The sequence below is a fragment of the Salvia splendens genome, unplaced genomic scaffold (assembly GCF_004379255.2).
Source record: "Salvia splendens isolate huo1 unplaced genomic scaffold, SspV2 ctg655, whole genome shotgun sequence".
Lineage (NCBI taxonomy): Eukaryota > Viridiplantae > Streptophyta > Magnoliopsida > Lamiales > Lamiaceae > Salvia > Salvia splendens.
Window position 1 is genome coordinate 1 of NW_024599318.1, and position 20582 is coordinate 20582.

At 35.8% G+C, this 20582-nt stretch overlaps 3 protein-coding genes across 3 annotated transcripts; 1 reads left to right on the forward strand and 2 right to left on the reverse strand.

Annotated features, from left to right (window-relative positions):
* Positions 1–1613: 1613 nt before the first annotated feature.
* LOC121790889 lies at positions 1614–7208 on the reverse strand. The gene is made up of 2 exons (XM_042188989.1): positions 7136–7208; positions 1614–2211 (listed from the first exon to the last, which is right to left on the reverse strand). Exons 1-2 carry the CDS (start codon positions 7206–7208, stop codon positions 1817–1819), a joined length of 468 nt encoding a protein of 155 aa, XP_042044923.1. The 3' UTR covers positions 1614–1816.
* On the reverse strand, positions 2279–3815 carry LOC121790890 (protein PYRICULARIA ORYZAE RESISTANCE 21-like). Its single transcript, XM_042188990.1, has 3 exons — positions 3615–3815; positions 3437–3518; positions 2279–3177 (listed from the first exon to the last, which is right to left on the reverse strand). The coding sequence occupies exons 1-3, from the start codon at positions 3624–3626 to the stop codon at positions 2573–2575; spliced, it is 699 nt and encodes a 232-aa protein (XP_042044924.1). The 5' UTR covers positions 3627–3815; the 3' UTR covers positions 2279–2572.
* A 9735-nt stretch (positions 7209–16943) lies between the features above and the next one.
* LOC121790888 (oligopeptide transporter 3-like) lies at positions 16944–20215 on the forward strand. The gene is made up of 5 exons (XM_042188988.1): positions 16944–17455; positions 17554–17651; positions 18213–18782; positions 18869–19124; positions 19196–20215. The coding sequence occupies exons 1-5, from the start codon at positions 16973–16975 to the stop codon at positions 19994–19996; spliced, it is 2208 nt and encodes a 735-aa protein (XP_042044922.1). The 5' UTR covers positions 16944–16972; the 3' UTR covers positions 19997–20215.
* The last annotated feature ends 367 nt before the right edge of the window (positions 20216–20582 follow it).

Genomic DNA, 20582 nt, shown 5'->3' on the forward strand with positions numbered 1-20582 from the left:
CGGTGGTTCCCAGGAGGTCCAGTCGGCACCCCCCTTTGACCGCCAGTCTACAGAGGATCTCAAGTACTTCGCGCGTCAACAAACGCGCCAGATGATGGTGAAGACGTTAGCCGAATGGCGAGCGGCGACGGACCCTCAGGAGAAGAGATTTCTCTTCACATTGCTCGAGAGCATGAATGACGATCTGCGTGGAGGCGGCAGCGGAGGCGGCGGTGACAGTGGCGACGGAGGCGGCGGTGGCGGTGGCGACGGAGGCGAGGGAGCCGACGTGTGATTTTTTTTAAGCAATGTACTTTTTCGATTATGAATGTAATTTTTTTTAATAATGTACTTTTTAAAAAATTTTGTACTTTTTTTAATTTATTGTAATTTTTTTAAAAATTAAAATAGTATTATTAATGTTTCTCGTATATGTCTCGTAAATTAAATTCTGTATATTGTGTTATTAGTGATGTGGCTATTGATGTGGCTGGGCTATTTATGATATGTCTAGGCTATGATTGGGCTATTTCTGATATGGCAGGAGGATTTTTAGTATTGATGATGTGGCAGGAGGAGTTTGTGGCTGGGTTATGGCTGGGCTATTGCTGGGCTATAACCATTGTGGATGCTGTTAGTTGAGTGGTAGTTAGCCGGCGTCGGATCGCCGCAGCGGAGAGTATGAGAATGTTAGTAAAGTGGATCGCGTAATCAGCCAATCACATTGCACCACCTGTATTCAACTTGCATCCCCAACAAATTAAGCCAATCACTTCACAAACCACTCATGTCTCCCAGCAAATCATCTTTATTAATTACGTATCATTGATTCTTAATTTAGATATTTAATTTCCAATAGTTGTTGCTACTTTATGTTTCACAACAAAAACTCTTAACTTGGTATGATTGATGGTTGAGGATTGTAATTCATAAAGTATACCGGAAAACAAAACTTGTGCGGTCATCATCGACTCGTTGGCGTGTTCCGTTGTTATTTGAACTCGGAAAACATTTTTTTTCTTTTGGTAGCTATCTCTCTGTGAATTGCAATTTCCCTTATAATATTCTGATCATATACCATGGCAATGCCTTGGAATTTACATAACATAAAGACAATGATTGGACCAGAGACGAAGTTGTCGTGTTGTGGACCAGATTCTGTTACACATGATTTTATGTTACATAACATAAAATTATTTTTTGTGGTAGCAATAACCTAGGACCACTGCTATCTGTCGCTACGTTACTCCATTTCAATCAATTAAAAATTTATAAATAGTGGAGAAAACAATTAAAAATTAATTAGATTTCAAAATATTGATCTCGATGAAATATATTTCTATCACGAACATTTTGAAAGTGAATTCTGAAGATAAATGGGAAATGATGAATTTAATTTATAGGTTTTAAACTTCTTCACAAACCGTAACTATTACTCCCTATGGAATCGAGTCGACCTCGCGCGATGTAATACTTTTACACTATAAATCTTGCAAGTTGCAATAGAAGTATTATTAGGAGCAATAACTAAATTTGTTAGGTCCATTTAATCCTAACACATTGTGCTCTAAATACACATAACTAACATGTTGATTATTGGGTGCAACTCACTAAACCACAGTCGACAAAAAAAGTGGGGTACATAATACATTTAATTCAATTAAAGTACTATAATCCATCACAAGACAAAGACCAATAACAACCACCTACTATAATTCCAATGCCAATAATTTATTCAGCTACTTTTATTAGTAGTGAAATATCGGATCACGGTGTACATGATGCTTATTTGTATACCTTTCACTCGTTATAATAATAAAATGAAAATGTAGACGCATCACATGATCGAGCATGCTTGAGGATTCTCCTCGATAAAGTAGTAATCACATCTTGTCACGAGACATGGCCTATCATGGCACCCGTACACATAGTAACCATCAAAGCATGGCTGCGGCATCGGCTGTGACCCATGCCCGAAGTAACACGGGCCCCCGCCGTATCCTTGCGAGCACGGCCCACAGCAATTTTTCACCGGGGAAGCCGGTGGCGTAGGTTGCTCCAATGGTCGAGCATCCTCGGGCTTTTCGGGCTTGAGAGGGTCAACAATTTCGATGCTTATGATGACTTTAGCACCTTTGCAGCATAATTTATCTCGAATTTTCTCGGGATTGCAGCATACAACAGTGATTACCACTTTATTTTCCTTCTCCTTGTAAACCTGGTCTCTAATTTCTCTTGTCCAAAAAAATTTAATCAACTCAGCAATTAAAAATAAAATTTGAAATAGTGAATAGCATAAAGTAGATAAATGATGGATGATGCATTATAGTAAAAGACTAATCAATTGCCACCACAAAAATTAAAATAAAATGATAAAAACAAATGAATAGATACGGTTGGGTATGTACAGTTTAGACAATATCAAATTTGCAGATAAACCTACTTTTATTAGTACAAATGGCCGCATAGAATTGAATATGTTTATTCTTTTTTTCAAATAAACATATATTTAAAGTTTGAATCTCAACATGATAATGAAGATTCTTTGTATACCCTTCACACCGTATAACAATAAAATGAAAATGTACACGCATTACATGATCGAGCATGCTTGAGGATTCTCCTCACTAAAGTAGTAATCACATCTCGTCACGTGATATGGCCTATCATGGCACCCGTACACATAGCAACCATCAAAGCATGGTTGCGGCATCGGTGGCGGCGGTGGCCCGTGTCCGAAGTAGCACGGCCCCCCACCATATCCTTGCGAGCAAGGCCCACAACAAGTCCTCACCGGGGAAACTGGTGGGCACCCACAAGGCCCCGGCCCCAATATTGGTGGAGGCGGTTGGCACCCACAGGGCACCAGTGCCGGGATGGGGCAGGGGGCCGGGGTTGGTGGTTTAGGTTGCTCCGGTTTCCGAGGAGGAGGCTTGGGCTTTTCTGGTTCTATGGGCTTGGTCTTTTCAGGCTCCACGGGTTTGGGCTTTTCAGGCTCTACGAGTTTGGGCTTCTCAGGTATGGGCTTGGGCTTCTCGGGCTCTACGGGTTTGGGCTTGGGAGGGTCAACGATTTCGATGCTTTTGATGACTTTTGCACCTTTGCAGCATAATTTGTCTCGAAATTTCTCAGGATTGCAGCATACTACAGTGATTACCACCTTGTTTTCCTTCTCCTTGTAAACCTGGTCTCTAATTTCTCTTGTCCAAAAAAATTAATTAACTCAGCAATTAAAAAAAATAGAATTGAAATAGTGAATAGCATAAAGTAGATATATGATGGATGATGCATTATCTTGTGTGGTGGATTATAGTAAAAGACTAATCAATCATTTATTGCCACCACAAAAATTAAAACAAAATGATAAGAACAAATGAGCAGATACGGTCGGGTATGTATGTATATAAGTCAGACAATATCATATTAATGTGAGTTCGTATGGATAAAAACTACTAACGGGGAAATTTGCAGATAATTTTCTTGACTTTCTTGTAGCAGCAAGGACATTGAAGATCAACCTTGAGCACCATGATCGTCACCTATTTTATTTCATTTCATCCACAACTCAATTAATCTAAGGCCAATTTCCAAAATTGCAATTCAATATGATTATTCATCAAGAAAAATTGGATTACCTTCTCACCCATGGCTAGCTATGAATGTCTTGATACAATTATTGGGAGCAAAATTGATGAGTTAGTGAGAGAGAAAGAGACTTCTGGTGAGGGAAGTAATTATAGGAAGAAGAAGAAGAAAGTGGGAATGACTTGAAAAAAGAGTGACATAATGACACGTCTATTATTCGGAAGGTGTTGAAATTAATGAAATCATCTAATTCTCTGATAAAAAAAATGCAAGTAAAAGAGTGGCCTAAATTGCTGACTCTTTACTCTGTGTTTGCATGTGCTGACTTTGATGGAAACTTCTCACCTTCCTCTAATGAAGTAAATACACTTCATCATTCATAATCAAATTGTTCGGATTGTCGACTACAACATACGTTTGATATTGTTTGCTTTTGGTTAAGTCCGCACAGATTTATTTTTGGGTCACTCCCAAAAGGCCTTAAACTGATTAGGGTTGGACATGAATTATATGTACCTTCCAACTTTCCTCAGACTCCCCCCGACGTGGGATGGGTTTGTACATAATACAAACTAATTCTAACTCCTTTCAATTGAAAATTGTTAAAAATGTTTGGTGAAATGGAGTTGTAAGTTGGGGTATGTACCCCACATGGGCAGCCACGAAGCTTCTCTTAATTTTTAATTACGTTTTTAGATTCATTAAATCTTGATTATCGAGATAGAAGAGTTTCAAGAATATGAGAATTAGTGTCGGTTGCATCTTAATCAGACATTTTCAATTTAGTAAGTGTATATTCGTTGATTATAATTAATTGGGGTTTGGGGGGGGGGGGGGGTGAATTTAATTTGGTGTTACTTTAATAATGTGGATTTAACTTCTATAAATAGTCTACCATAGATTAAATTGTATTTTAATTAATGTGGGACGTGTCTAATCTCTAGTGGCCTTTGAGTTGAAATTTGGCAGAGACTTTAATTTTATTAGTTTTCATTTAGGTTTATGCACCTCCATGACTTAGGCTTAAAGTGTTTAACGATCGTTCATTTGAAGGATGAGCATGAGGTATTGTCAATTGAAAAGGGTCAGCAAATTATCGATTTAAGGATAGATTGGAATATACCAGTCGACTTTGATATATTTTTTTTAATTAACTTTAAAAAACATGGAACCGACAAATTTCGGTATGGACTACACTTAACATGGTATCTTAATTATTTATGTAGTTATTTGTAACCAACGATATAGACAGTTTTTTATTTTATGCAAAAATTATTTTTAAATAAACAATGACGTAGCAAATAAGAAAGTTCCAATTTTAAAATTGAGGTCGTGCATAAATGGCTCTATGCGGCTGTTGAAGACTTAAAGCCACATTAATATTATTAACTACAAGTTGCTATAAATTACTGTTTATTTAAAAATTAATAAATAAGCTGTTATAATTATTGTTATTATAAACATCAAAACAATGTAATTTTTTAGTTTAATACCCTGCTTTGTTTAATTTTCACACGAGTTACTTCTTTGAGAAAGTTTAGTTCTTACTGCTAAAACACCACAAAAAGAGGATTTAGCTTGAAAAGAAAATTAGGATGCTACTTCTATTAAACAAGCAAAAAATTGAGGTTTTAACTGCGACTGAGGGTGTTTGAGAATATAGAAAGGGTTCCTTTATTTTACAAATTTAAAGAGTGGAAGAAAGGTTCAATGATGGGCCAATAATGGTAGTATTTGTGATTTTGTGTAGATATTTTGATAATTGAAGATCCATGAGAAAAAAATTATTGGGTAGGGTTCCAAATAGATTAGTCCTCATATTTTTTGGTGGACATAAAATAAAAAGGATAGCATATATTTTTGTTCGAAGGAGGAAGTAACATTGTACTCCGTATTAACTTTAGGTATATAATATTGAGTATTAGATAAGTTAAGATAGATTTTATTTAGGATTAAATAAGTCATAGGAATGTAATGTGATAGATAATCTCAAGAAATGTTGTAATTTTGATAATGTGGAGACCGAACTAAAATACATTGTTATATGACAAGTTTTTAAGAGAAAATATCAATCGAACAAGAGATAAGAATAAACATGACTTCTAGTCACGAGTAACAGAGGAAACTGTAAGGAAGGAGTTAAAATTGTTAGTGTTACACATTCTTTTTATTCTATCATGACAAATTATACATACTTCTGTTGGACTAACAAAGTACAATTTTTTTTATAAAATGGGACTATTAAGTATATTAGTACTAATATAAAAAAATGTTACTCTCTCTTTCAACAATCACACATCAAATGATACATGTTTGAAATGAAAACGAGCAACGATGCCTACGCTTAAACTACTACACTTTCCACATCCATCAGTTTCATAGTATTAACCAAATCCAATTGTAAATCAGAATTTAATTTGATTTTACGTCGACTATATACTTCATGACTAATACTTTTTGTTTTTACATCACAAAATAACAGACCAAAAAAATTCTGTAGTCTTGTAGTACAAATTTGATTACATGACAAAATACTTATGATTTAATTAAAATTTTCAAATTATTATTTAATCCAAATTTTGATGATCCAAATTCATTTAAATACTTGGAGATGAAAAAGAGTCATTTATTAAGAGAGTGAGAGCATAAAATGAATATGAGGTCCAATTCAGTTCATCTATCCTTGTTAGCTATTGTTTTCAGGTCTTATTCAACCCACTTATATGGCTACAAAAGCTAAACCATGAAAAGTTGACCTAATACTTATTTTTACAACAAAAGTTGAGTAAGAAGTAAGAACCATGAAATGAAATTAAATACATATGAGGTATAAGGGCATTTTTTCTTTATAATTTTTATCAATGAAAACTATGATGTGTATCAAACAACTTCTTAAAAGTATTTTCTTACATTCGGATCAAAAATACTACTAGTATCTCATGTTATTATCATGATTAGGTTCATTTGGTGGGTCAACGAACGTGACATTTTTATCGGGCTTCTCGGGCTCCTCAATCACAACGACTTTGGGCTTCTCGGGCTCCATTGATTTTTCGGGTTGTTTGGGCTTTTCGGGCTTGGGAGGATCAACGGATTCGATGCCTTTGATGAATTTTGCGCCTTTAAAGCATAATCTGTCTCGAATTTTCTCAGGGTTGCTACTTATAATAGTGATTGTCACCTTGTTTTCCTTCTCATTGTACATTTGATCTCTAATTTCTCTTGTCCAAAACAAATTGAAATAGTGAATAGCATAAAGTAGATATATGATGGATGATGCATTAATGGTGGATTATAGAAAAGACTAATTAATCAATTTTTAATCACCACCACAAAAAATAAAATAGTACGATAAGAACAGAAAAATACTCCATATGTTTCTAATTAATTGGCATAACTTTACTTTTTCGTCCGTGATTAATTAAATATTTATTTTTTATTATTTTTGGACATAGGCCCATATTCCACTGTCCCTTTTCACTCACTTTTCACAATAGAGAATATGAATCTTAGCCCAAAATCAGATAATATCATATGAACGTGAGAGTTCAAATAGGTAAAAAGTACTCACGGGGAAATTTGCAGATAATTCTCTTAACTTTCTTGTAGAAGCAAGGACATTGGAGATTAACCTTGAGCACCATAATTAACACCTATTTCATTTCATCCAAAAATCAATTTAATATCAATTGATTAAAGGGCAAAACTGCAATTCAATATTATTATTCATCATTCTTCACTATAATCATCAATAACCCCATATATATGATCAAGAAAATTTTGAGTACCTTGTCATCCATGGATGTCTTGATACAAATTATTGGGAGCAAATTTGATGAGAGGGAAGAAAGAGACTTTTGGATAGAGAAGTAAGGGCATTAGCAATGTGGCGCCCTAAGGCGCGTCCTATGGCGCGCCACGTCAGCAGTTTTATCCTCCTACCTCCCCACCTGCAGTGGGGCGCCCTAAGGCGCGCCCTATAGCGCGCCACGTCATCATTTTTTTAATATTTATAAAATCCATACGAATTTTAAAAAAAATAATACATTAAAATACGAATTTCATAAACTTCATTTCATTTAATAAAAATTAATACATTACAATGCGAATTAAAAAAACGCAAACTCAGCGACGGCGGTTACGAGCCCACACTTCTTCAATCATGTCACTCATGAGCTGCGCATGCTCCTGTTGGTTGCGCATTGAGGCCTGTCTAGATAAAACCTCTTCGAAGCCTAACGGTAACCCTCTATCGGGTGTGTCGGTCGATGTGCCGGAAGAGCTAGATGCACGGTCGTCTTCATTCCAGTCGGTGATGCTTCCGTCTTCACTCTCGACTATCATGTTGTGCATGATTATGCACGCATATACGACATCGGCCGCCGGACATACGACCTATGTCGAATAGGCCAATGGACTTGCTCAGCCGCCGCGGCCGCCGCCTCCTTCTCGCGCTGCATTTGCGCATAGCATGCCCCCATGGCCTCTTCAACGGCCGCATCTAATGCTTCATCAAGCGAACCACCGGATTCAGACGAACTAGAACTATTGGTGTCGTCGCCGAGATTCATTTTGGTTGGATGTAGAGAGAGAATATGTAAAGAGATAGTCGATATGTTCGTATGCACAACTGAATGAGAAACGAGATTTAAATAGAAAATCAAAACCGCGTGCCATCGTCCGCGTCGATCGTCCGCGACCTCCATAATGGGGCGGACGATGACCATCGTCCGCGGTCATCGTCCGCGATAGCCGCAATGGGGCGGACGATGGCGCGGACGATGGTCATCGTCCGCGCTATCCTCCACGACCGAAGTATAGGGCGCGACTATCGTCCGCGCCCTATGGCACGCACCCGCAATGGGTGCGGACGATGGATGGCGCGGACGATGTGCGCCATCGGGAGTGCCATCGTCCGCCCATTGCGGATGCTCTAACTATAGGAGGAGAAAGAAGAACAGAAGTAGAAAGTGGGAATCACTTGAAAAAAAAATGAGATTATAAGGAAACATCACACTTGATTCATATTCAAACTAAGCCAGATTTCAATTTAAATTTTTAATAAATGTGGGACGTGCTTACTCACAATTAATTGGCATTTCAGTTGAAATTTTTGTCCATGACTTTTATTAATTTTTATTTAGGTATATTTTATTGCTACTCCATAACTTTGGCTTATCTAAGCGTTTGATGGTCGTTCATTTTAATTTTTAAGGATGCGATATTATTTTATCACTTGAAAAATGAAAAGCGAAGCAAACTATTGAATTAAGGATAGATTGGAATGTAGTACAGGTTTTTTTATTTTGAATAAATGAGTGCATAAAGAAAAGTATGAAAATGTCTAAGTCCAAAAAAATGCAAAAGTGCAAAAGAAAATAAAAACAAGCTAGCAAACATCAAAGTCAAGGGATCACTCATGATAATTTTAATTTTTGATGTCCAGTGACTTCATTGGTGAAAATCTCAAAATTCATAGATCATTTATATAGTTCATTCATATTAATGACTAAAACAAAACAAATTAATTAAGATGGATTTTTTATGAAATTAAATCAGTTACAGCCTTGAGAATTAAACTCAATTGGAGATCAATTTAAAGTGTTTTGCAATTGGAGAGGACTGTAAAGAAAACTCTTAACCCTAGAATTAACATTTTGTATAGTATGCATATGCCCATTCATTATTGGTGATTAAAAAAAGCCCAAAATATTGTCCATATTTTTTGTAAATAGTTTGGCCCATTAAAAAAAATTACAGTCCCTTCCGTCATTGCCAATATAATGTGTGTTGATACTTTTTTTCATTATTAGTACTTATTTTCATACTAGTAATTATAGTGTCAATAAATAAAATATGAGTTTTGCTATCATTTTTTCCTATATTCAATTTTCAATATTGTTTATATTAATATTTATTTATTTATCATGTAGTGCATCATCTAATTCTTCATAGTCATGATCTAGATGTTTGGAACATTTATAAGTTGTTAATTAATTATTTTTTGTTTAAAATGTTTCAATATTGTACTACTGTATAGGTATTGTTTTATTAGTTTTCTGAAGTATTATACTGACAAATGATGAAAATTGAAAACCGATGGACGTGAGAGAATATATAGTTGAATCCAATTCCCCCAAGTCCATAAAATTTAATAAGTATAAGCCTTATATTTAAGCCAAGAAATGAGGCAAGTTGGAAAGGAATATAATACTTACTATAATCCTGTTGCTATAATCCTTTGAATTCTTCATTGAATCAGGAGAGTATTATTCCCTTTGTATAATCAAATATCTAATATTAATTGTTACATATGTATATTTCGATTTAATTACCAGAAAATATATGTCTTTTTCACATTTTCGTTCAACCACTGGTAGTGATGAATTGCTGCACACTAATTTGGCAATGCTAACATATATATTCTCGTTCTCGGCATAAGTGCTTTTTTTATTATTATTGATTTGATTTCGGTTAGTTTTCATATTTGATAAGCATCTATATTATATTCCATTTTCCATTAACATGCAACTGCTATTAGCCTTGCACTATAACCCGAATAAGAATAATGAGCATAAGTAGTTTTCAAGAGACCTCTCTTTCAACTACTACCTCCCAATTCCATAATTGAGACAGATCCATTTCGTTTGCATTCAGAAAACTCTCTCTTCCATTGTTTGTGCCTTGAGTGACCATTACCACATTCTCCATCACAATTTAATATTTTCATATATGTATATAGAGGTCCCGGCCCGGCCCAAAGATTAGCTTTCGTCATACTACATCTTTTAGTCGGGTCATCCCATATTTTTGGCCCGGCCCAAAACATTTACTAGGTCGGGTCACTTTTGGCAGTTCTAATTAATTGTCTGGTCTTTTTCTTGTCGCGATTACGCAACGCCATGCTAGATATGATTCGGATTGTTTCACCCGTTGATTGTGAAAGACACTTGAATTAACTTGTAGGCAGCTCAAATTCTTAGAATTTTGGGATACAAATATCAAAAGAATTTGAGTAGGAGTTGATGGTTGTGAGGTTTTGATTTGTGCCCACAATCCCACATTGGAAAATTGATACTGACAGTGAGATTGAGAGCAATGTGGATGTGGGGAATGTAGCAATAAATCCCCACTCATTAAGATGCATTTGGTCCATGAGATTGTCCTTGGCCTTTTTGGTTAATCATGATTCTACTTCACTCTTTGGGTGAAGTTTTTGGGTGAAACTTTATTTCATTTGTGTGCATCTTTGCCTATATTTACACAACCCATCATCTATTATCTACACCATGTTACTTAAATAAAAATAGGCATCTCACTATATTATATGCTACAAAGAGAAGTATCCTTATCCACTTGATACATCATGTACATGTGATTTACATACGTGACATTGTTATGAAATTAAGTAACTGATCGTATATTCTCAACCGAACAACATTTGTAAGGTTCAATTTTATCTCATCGAACGGCATAGGGCATTGCATAGGGTAACACTAAAATAAGTAACTTCACAAGATATAGGTACGATTTTAAAAATATAATCCAAACTATTACTACTTAGGAAATGACACTACCTTGCTTTAAACGCTTTTGCTCTTTTTTGGACTGTGCAGCACTAAACCACTTTCAATGAAGTAGGTTTGCTTCCATCTTAAAATCTCCCATTTATAGAAATCATGTGTTGATATCAAAAAGAAGTTGCGCCTTTTGGCTTCCTCTCCTACTATTCAATTTTTATGTGTTGAATCTTTCATTTTGATTTAGCACAGTTTTCAATTTTTATTAAGTATTTGAAAACACAATATGAGGTGAGAATTAATGCAGATAAGAGTCTGAGATCATAATACCAATTTCTCATACCCTATATTTTTACATAACAATTATTAAGATAACTTCTAACAACCTCCTACTAAAACATTAATATTGAACTCCTTTAATTCAAGAAATTCATTACAGAAGATTTATAATTAAGGATAGTAATACTTATTGTTGATGCTTAAGTATGAATGCATGATACAGAGAAATACACTACTATCGATATCTACTAAAGAATCATGCGATTGAACAACAACCTTCTAGCTAGAATCTATAAGTGTCATCTCATACCACATAATTGCGCGCGGGTTGAGCATATAGCGAAGTATTCCATCGCTTTTTACTAGAGAATATTGTGTGTTCGTCGTCATTCAAGCGGCATACACTTGTTTTTGAAGGCTTGTCCATCCGACAACCCAAAAAAGCAGAATATTAATTAGTAGTAATTACTACACACTATGATCTATTTATCATGTGAGTAATCATATAAAGCTTGTTGTTAAATCTGGTTTCCATGAAATAATGATAGATAAATTTTGCATGCATGTTCTTGAGTAATATTAGCCTTTGGAGTCTAGCAAAATCTATATATAGTACAATATTTATAATCACAAAATTAAGCACCTAAAGTTAAATAGGTTCCGCCAAAAATGTTACAGCGTCACCACAATCTGCAATTTTTTTGGGAGAAGAAGAAGACATCAAACAAAATCGTTTTGAATTATTTTTATATGTAAAATTGCAATTTTACTTGTCTTTAAAGTAAAAAAAATCATAATTACCTCATCCGTTTACTTCTATTGATTCCACTCCTTCCAAATTTGTAGTATCCATTTTCACCAGTCACACCACACAATCTTTTTTCTTGGATCGGTTTAAAAGTGATCGAATATATTGCATCCTAAAAAATGATATAGATAGTAAAAAGATTTCCTTTAAAAATGATTTAGACAACACACGCTGATCAGGAATTCATAACATTTTTAAATTGAGGAAAAAAAACATCATGTACATTGGGTTGCGCTTTTTCATCGTACAAATCGAAAGAAAATACTATATCTAAATCCGGTAAATTTATTCTCGATTGAGATATTCAAAATTTAGGTAGTTTGCTTAAAAAAACACTACATCAATTCAATCGACGAACATGCTACAACTGCTACTGTCAGTCTAAACTCTAATGAATAAATAATCATCAGGTAGGTAGAACTCTCTCCGTCCCAAGGAAGATGACCCTTACCTTGGGATGCACGAAATTTTATTTAGTTTTATTTTATGGGTTAAGTAGAAAGAATGAAATAACATAAATGAAATAAAGTAGAGATAAAATGATTTCTATTTTTAGTAATAGGTCATCTTGAATAGGACAAACTAAAGTGGTAAATGAGTCAAGAAAAATGTTATTTTCAAATTTTTTTGCTGTTTAAATTAAGTGAATATAATCCTACATGAATCTGCAGGTATATCAGGAAAACCCAATTTTATGATAAGAATTAAAAAACATAACAAACTCGAAGACTTAACGAGAGAAGTGTGCGTCAAGTCAACGAAGGTCCAGAAAATGTGGGCCCGACAACAATGTGAACGCGTTCGGTAGGCAGGAGTCCTTACAACGGTGGGCCCATCTCACAACAAGTCAAATTAGTGGGACCACTTCCACATAAAGTGCCCCAAAATCACCTTTTTTACACTTGGAACTATCTTAAAAGCAAAATAAAATGAAAACACAAATCAATAAATAATGAACACATTATTTTTTAAGGTGTTGTTAAAAATACTATTCAACCGTAGGGTCTCTAATAAGATAGAGATTATCTTCTTCTTTTTCTTTGATAAGATAGGGATTTTAACTTGTAGGGAATTAAATAAAAGGTTTCAAATACTAACCTATTATTTTTCAATATTTTATTATTGTGATACTGACTAATAAATGTGAGAAATTTCTCAAATTTTGAAGGAAAAAAGAAAATTAAATCTCAAAATCAAATTTCGCTTCTTCTTCCATATTAATGCGATAGTAATGGTTTGAGTGAGAGTTATAATGATAGGAACTTTTATTTAATAAATTCAGTCTTTCCGAGCATTCACGAGTTCATTTATTATTGATAAACACTTCTCATTTCTTCCACCTATCTTTAATGGGAAAAGGTATTATGGACAACCATAAATTAGGTTAATAGAGAAAAACCGGTTTATTTCCACTATCCGGTTCACTGCCAATTTCAGTTTACTTCTATACCCTTAGCTATTATTTTGAGACTTTTCTTCCCTCTAATTTTAATATACTTTCATCTTTTCCCTCTCATTCATTTTCTTGTTATAGAGTTCGCGCCTCTTGTAAGAATTGAGTTGCACATCAAATATAGCAATTAAATGTTGAGCATGATACATTTTAATATTTTTAAACTATATTATATTCAAGAGTTCATGTAATGATTTCATATTTGTTCGAAAATTTCTTGTATGACATAATACTTAGTCATTTTTAATTCTAAGCTATTAAATGTATATATTCTGAACTATATTATGATAAAATATAAATGAATCTAAGTTTTTTTATATTTATATAATATTATATTAATTTAACTTTTAGAGCAGTCAGAGCTTCTAAATTAAAATATATTACTCATTTCGTCCCAATATAGTTCAGTCGTTTCTTTTTTGCTCTAGATTTGAAAAATAATACTACTAAATAAATAGTTAAAGTGAAGAGATGGTAAAGTAAGAAATAAAATAACGTAGATAATATTCATCTATGTATTATTCTCTCACCTACTTTACTGTATCTTCACTTTAACATCATTTTAAACAAATGCAAAAAAAAACTCGATTATCTTTAGACGGATGAAGTATTAAATTATAAAGTGAAATGTTATATTTTACTTTATAGTATTAAATTAGAAAATCTCCAGTCGAATTAGAAATACCCCACTTAAAATGGGACGAATGGAGTATTAAATTGGGATCTCATATTTGTTTCTATGAATAGAATTTGGATTGTATCATATTTAATTCTCTATTAAATTCGAACTTTGTTACATTAAAAGTTTCCATTTCACTAGTGAAAGGGCTCGGAATTTTAGGAGGAAAGTAATTAATTTCGATTAATTTGATTAATCGAAAAATCAGTTGAATTGAACCAAATTCCAATGATAGAGATTCAAAAGGAGCAAAGCAATGAGCAATATGTGAGGTTCAGACTAGCCACGGTTAGAACACAAGCTCAACACACGAATTCAGACGTCACTACTAACTCCGTCTAGTATATCACCGAAGATTTCCCCTTCCTAACTTAACGGCGTCAAAAAACAAGCAGTTTGCTTATGTACAACACGGAGAGAAAATCCGACGTGGCGACTCCCCATTGGGTCCCACGAAGATTCCACGGATACTGCCGACGTGGCTAACGTACGAAAGTGTGTCGGAATCAAAACAGCACGTGACATCTCACGCGCCACTACCATTAATAGCTTATTACGCCACGTGTTGTTTCATTACTACATAATCATATATACTACTCCACTTTTTTGGTAATTTAATTTAATTAGGGACTATTAGTAATTTATTACTCCTATTCACTTAAAATCATCCTTTCTTAATGAATGATCAACGAAGAAATTGACTAACACTTTATTTCTCACATCCGCAAAAAAACAGTGACATGATATAGACTATGGCATGTCGAGATCGCATGTATACGTACACACACGTATGTGTGACATGCATATTTAAAACAATTGTTTTTCCAATCCTAAATTACTATGATAATTTTGTTCAATTCTAAATTATTAACCGAGATTTTCTTCTTTAACAATAGGAGATTTAATTTATGTAATAAGATTTGCATTTATTATGATTATTGGCTTAGATTTCAGTCAAAACTTTAATATAATTTGTGTTATATATCATCAATGAGGATACTAACCGGTGATTTGTTTTCTCTTCACAAAAATGGCACATCCAATTTAATGAAAGCAAATTGCGTCTAAGTGCGAAATACTACTACTAATGAATAATTAATGGAGTACTGCGGCAAACTGACGGATTCCAAAAATAATTATAGATTAGTCCTGTCATTTTCCAATTTTGATTCTGCCTTACGTTAACACTTCATCTGTTAAACTAATTGTATTAATTATTTTAGAAAATAATAGAGGACAATATTCCCATAAAACATAAAATATACTATAGTCGTATTCTTGTGTTTTGTTATGGGTTAATAGTAGTATAATATTGTAAACAATGTAAAGTAATCATTTTTATATTGAAAAGATAAAAATAAAAGTTAAATAAACGCAAACGTAGCCACTTTTTTTATTATAAAACTATGTCTTAATTTTTACTTGAGATTTAATAAATACAAATGAATGTGATAGAAAAATTAGTTAAATGTGGATCAGATTTTTATATATTAATTTTATAATAAAATATTAAGAAAATATGTTTCCTCCTTGTCGTATACATATAATGGTATAATAACTACAAACAAACGAAAATAGTAACAAAATGAGACTATATTGGTAGATTGAGAATAGAAAGTTAAGACAACTTGGTATGGTTTACCTTAGAATTACTCTTGTGGTAGTACTAATTTACAAATAGGTCATAGATAGGTCATGACTTGTCATAAAATAGAATAATTCAAAATCAAGTCACGGCTAGTTTTTTGATATAACTAAATTTACATATAAGAGTAATTCACAAACATGAACTATGAGTTCGTCATCTATGTATAAAAGTTCACAATCAAGTCATAAAAAAAATGTATAAAAGTTCACAATCAAGTCATAAAAAAAAAGACTGTGAATTTGCTCCAAAACTAAAATAGTACTTTATCTGTTTTTTAAAAATAACAACTATTTCCATTTTGGGTCATTCCTTAAAAATATAAACTTTAGAATCTTTTCATTTTAGGACATGGACCCCACAATCCACTAACTCTATTTTTACTATTTTTTCCCTTCATCTCTCTTACTTTACTCATTTTTTTATTTTTCTCTTTCTTACTTTACAAATTATTCTCATTTACTTTATCAATTGTACATTAAAACTCGTGTCGTTTTAGATGTTTCTATTTTTAAATACGGAGGGAGTACTAAAAACGACTAATTTTATCTTTAATATCTTAAAATAACTACTCCTAGTACTCCTATTTCAATTGTATACTAAAAAATTCAAATAGACTCAATCTCCCAATGCACTCACTCCCACTCCCGCGATCCAAAAGGACCTACATTTAATATTAAAATCATTCTGATTAATCTTCTTTATCTCTTAAACAATTAATAGATAGACACATGACAAAATGTCTTCTTCCTCGATTTCAAATTCCCTAACGACTCTGACAGCCTTGATTTCACCTGTGAAATAAAGCTATTGGCACCCCATTTTCCATATCCAATCAATTGCTAACTAAAAAATCAGTGCAAGAAATTTCAAATTACAGATTCCATCATCCAAAATTAATCAAAAATAAAATAAAATAAAAAATAAAAGGCCCAAAATCCTTTATATAGGCAACGACACTGACAGAGCAGAGCTAACAACAATCATCACAAAGCAACAAAAACCTCAAAAACCCCAGCCCTCAATGGTGACCGATTCCGCCACCAAACCCTCCGGCGACGAGGCCGAGCGCTGCCCCGTGGAGGAGGTGGCGCTGGTGGTGCCGGAGACCGACGACCCGACTCTCCCCGTCATGACATTCCGCGCCTGGGCCCTCGGCATCTCCTCCTGCGTCCTCCTCATGTTCCTCAACACCTTCTTCATCTACCGCACTCAGCCCCTCTCCATCTCCGCCATCCTCATGCAGATCGCCGTCCTCCCCGTCGGCAAGTTCATGGCCGCCACGCTGCCGGAAAAGGAGTATGCTCTGTTTGGGCGGTGGCGATTCAGCCTCAATCCGGGGCCGTTCAACATCAAGGAGCATGTAATCATCACTGTCATGGCCAATTGCGGCGTCTCCACCGGCGGCGGCGACGCCTACTCCATAGGCGCGATTACTGTCATGAAGGGCTATTACAAGCAGACGATCAATTTCGTCTGTGCTCTCTTGATTGTGTTGACAACTCAGGTGAAAAAGTTTTTCAATTTCTGAATTGGGGCTAAAATTGAGGGCTTTAACCTAGAATTGCATTTCGTTAACTAATTAATGTTTATGGCTGATTGCAGCTGGTGGGATATGGATGGGCTGGGATGTTGAGGAAGTACTTGGTTGATCCAGTTGAGATGTGGTGGCCTTCCAATGTTGCTCAAGTTTCCTTGTTTAGGTAAAATAAAATAAAAATTGTTTCTTTATCTTAATTTCTTCATTTTTCATCCTCCCATTTCTTGTTTTAGCATCTGGTTTTCATAAAAATAGCACCTTTAAAGATTTTGTGAACCAAGGGTGTGGTCGAGTGGCAACCTTAAATCCTTCTCACCCTTCAAGGTGCCTACAAATCAGCACGGGGAATAATCACTGGGTTTGCCGGAGGATACCTTAGTCTAACAACCATTTCTTGTGTTCTTCATTCTTCATAATCCCATTTCTTGTTTTAGCATCTGGTTTTCATGAATTAGCACCTTTAAAGTAGAGATTTTGTTCGAGTTCCTTGAATTTGGATAGCATAAAAAGAAACTTTTCCTCTCTACTTGTTGGCTGTGATTTGAAATTCCCTTGGTGTAAGATGCTGAAATAACAAGTAGAATAAAGATTGCTTTTCCACTTGTCCACTTTGGAAGACTGTGATCCATAAAAAGAGCTGAATAATTGGAGAATTTATGTCCTTTTTTCTCCATCTTGTGTGTCTTGTCTCCTAAGCGTGAATCTCGTGTACCTTTTGTGACAGGGCCCTTCACGAGAGAGAGTCTAAGTCGATGGGGATGACAAGGATGCGGTTTTTCCTCATCTGCATGGCGGGAAGCTTCATCTACTACTTGTTCCCCGGATACCTGTTTCAGATCCTGACCTTCTTCTCTTGGGTGTGTTGGGTGTGGCCTCGCAGCATCACTGCTCAGCAGATTGGCTCGGGTTACCATGGGCTCGGTGTGGGTGCATTCACCCTCGACTGGGCTGGGATTTCAGCCTACCATGGCAGCCCTTTGGTGACACCGTTTTCCTCTATCCTGAATGTCATGGTCGGCTTCATCATGTTCATATACATCATCGTCCCCGTGTGTTACTGGAAGTTCAACACCTTTGATGCGCGGAAATTCCCTATATTTTCGAACCAGCTGTTTACCTCCAGTGGGCATAAATATGATACTACTAAGATCTTGACACCACAATTTGATCTTAATATATCAGCCTATGAAAAGTATAGCAAGCTCTACCTTAGCCCTCTCTTTGCCCTCTCCATTGGCTCGGGATTCGCGAGATTCACAGCAACGCTCACCCATGTAGCGCTGTTTCATGGCAGGTTTGGCAGAAGAAGCTCGTTGATGGTTCATGAATTAATGTCGTTTTTGTGATGATTTCATGACTCTGAGATGTTGTGTTGGGCAGTGATATCTGGAAGCAGAGTCGAGCTGCGGTGCAGAACGCGAAAGCGGACATCCACACGAAGCTAATGAGGAGTTACAAGCAAGTGCCTCAATGGTGGTTCCTGGTTCTACTAGTGGGCAGCATTGTGTTGTCCCTATTAATGTCGTTTGTCTGGAAAGACGACGTGCAGCTACCCTGGTGGGGGTTGCTCTTCGCCTTTGCGTTGGCTTGGATCGTCACGCTCCCAATCGGAGTCATTCAAGCCACTACTAATCAGGTAAAGAAATGTTTAATCAAAACATTGTGAAAATGCATCAATTAACTCTGTGTTTGATCAAATGAATGCAGCAACCAGGATATGACATAATCGCGCAGTTCATCATCGGCTACATCCTCCCAGGGAAACCCATTGCGAATCTGCTCTTCAAGATATACGGACGAATCAGCACAATCCACGCTCTCTCGTTCCTCGCGGATCTCAAGCTCGGCCACTACATGAAGATCCCACCACGGAGCATGTTCGTGGCTCAGCTCGTTGGAACACTAGTTTCCGGGACGGTGAACCTGGGAGTCGCGTGGTGGATGCTGGAAAACATCGAAAACATCTGTGACATCGAGTCATTGCACCCTGAGAGCCCCTGGACATGCCCCAAGTTCCGTGTGACCTTTGACGCGTCCGTGATATGGGGCCTGATCGGGCCGGAGAGGCTGTTCGGAGCAGGAGGGCTCTACCGGAACCTGGTGTGGTTGTTCCTGGTCGGAGCCGTGTTGCCGGTTCCTGTATGGCTGTTGAGCAAAATGTTCCCAAACAACAAGTGGATACCCCTCATCAACATTCCGGTCATTTCCTACGGTTTTGCCGGAATGCCTCCGGCCACGCCCACCAACATCGCCAGCTGGATCGCTACGGGCACCATATTCAACTACTTCGTGTTTAAATATAGAAGGACGTGGTGGCAACGATACAACTACGTTCTGTCGGCTGCACTGGATGCCGGGACGGCTTTCATGGGAGTCCTCCTGTTTTTCGCTCTGCAGAACGAGGGCAAGAATGTCAAGTGGTGGGGGTCGGAGCCCGATCACTGCCCACTCGCAAACTGCCCGACCGCACCCGGGATTATCGTTCCGGGTTGCCCTGTTTTCCGCTGAAGTGTATAGCAAGCTTGGTACAATTTTGAGTATCCAACGGATATAGTACTTAATTGTGTTGGGGTGTTGTAAATCACAAGAGTGGTAGGGCAAATAAGGGAAACTGTTGCAAATCAAAGAATGTGACTAAACACCACTCACTTCTCAATGTGGATGATAATATCCTCTTCAATTAATTTACAAATTGATGCTGGCTTTTTTAGGAAGCTGAATTGGGAATTTTGATTTTCAGTTCTTTAAATTTGAGTTATTCATTTCTCACTATAGTTATCCTTTTCAAATTTTCTTGTCGATTAGAATCATGAAAGAGACTTTTCATCTCCCTCAAAGTGAGAATTAAGGTGAAGTTTGTAATCTATGAAAAGTATCTAAACAACACAAGAAACAACATTGAAATAGTGGATCATATTTTTACTTTTAAGCAAACTCCACAGAAATATCAAGCAAAGAAAAGAAGAGAAGAAAATAAAAGGACAGGAAGTGAGAAACAATAGCACAAGTAATTGCATGAAACAGATTTTTTTAAATATTCATTGTATGGCTATTTCTGAATCCAACATAAGCAATTTACCTGACATGTATCTCT

What these genes read in the sequence shown, in the direction of transcription:
- LOC121790890 (XM_042188990.1), bottom strand. An exon ending in AATTATCTGCAAATTTCCCC is followed by an intron (nt 3,178 to 3,436) that starts GTTAGTAGTTTT and finishes TTTGGACAAGAG; the next exon opens with AAATTAGAGACCAGGTTTAC.
- LOC121790889 (XM_042188989.1), bottom strand. Translation starts at nt 7,208, where the DNA reads ATGGTGCTCAAGGTTAATCTCCAATGTCCTTGCTTCTACAAGAAAGTT. An exon ending in AATTATCTGCAAATTTCCCC is followed by an intron (nt 2,212 to 7,135) that starts GTGAGTACTTTT and finishes TTTGGACAAGAG; the next exon opens with AAATTAGAGACCAGGTTTAC.
- LOC121790888 (XM_042188988.1), top strand. Translation starts at nt 16,973, where the DNA reads ATGGTGACCGATTCCGCCACCAAACCCTCCGGCGACGAGGCCGAGCGC. An exon ending in TGATTGTGTTGACAACTCAG is followed by an intron (nt 17,456 to 17,553) that starts GTGAAAAAGTTT and finishes GGCTGATTGCAG; the next exon opens with CTGGTGGGATATGGATGGGC. An exon ending in GTAGCGCTGTTTCATGGCAG is followed by an intron (nt 18,783 to 18,868) that starts GTTTGGCAGAAG and finishes TGTGTTGGGCAG; the next exon opens with TGATATCTGGAAGCAGAGTC.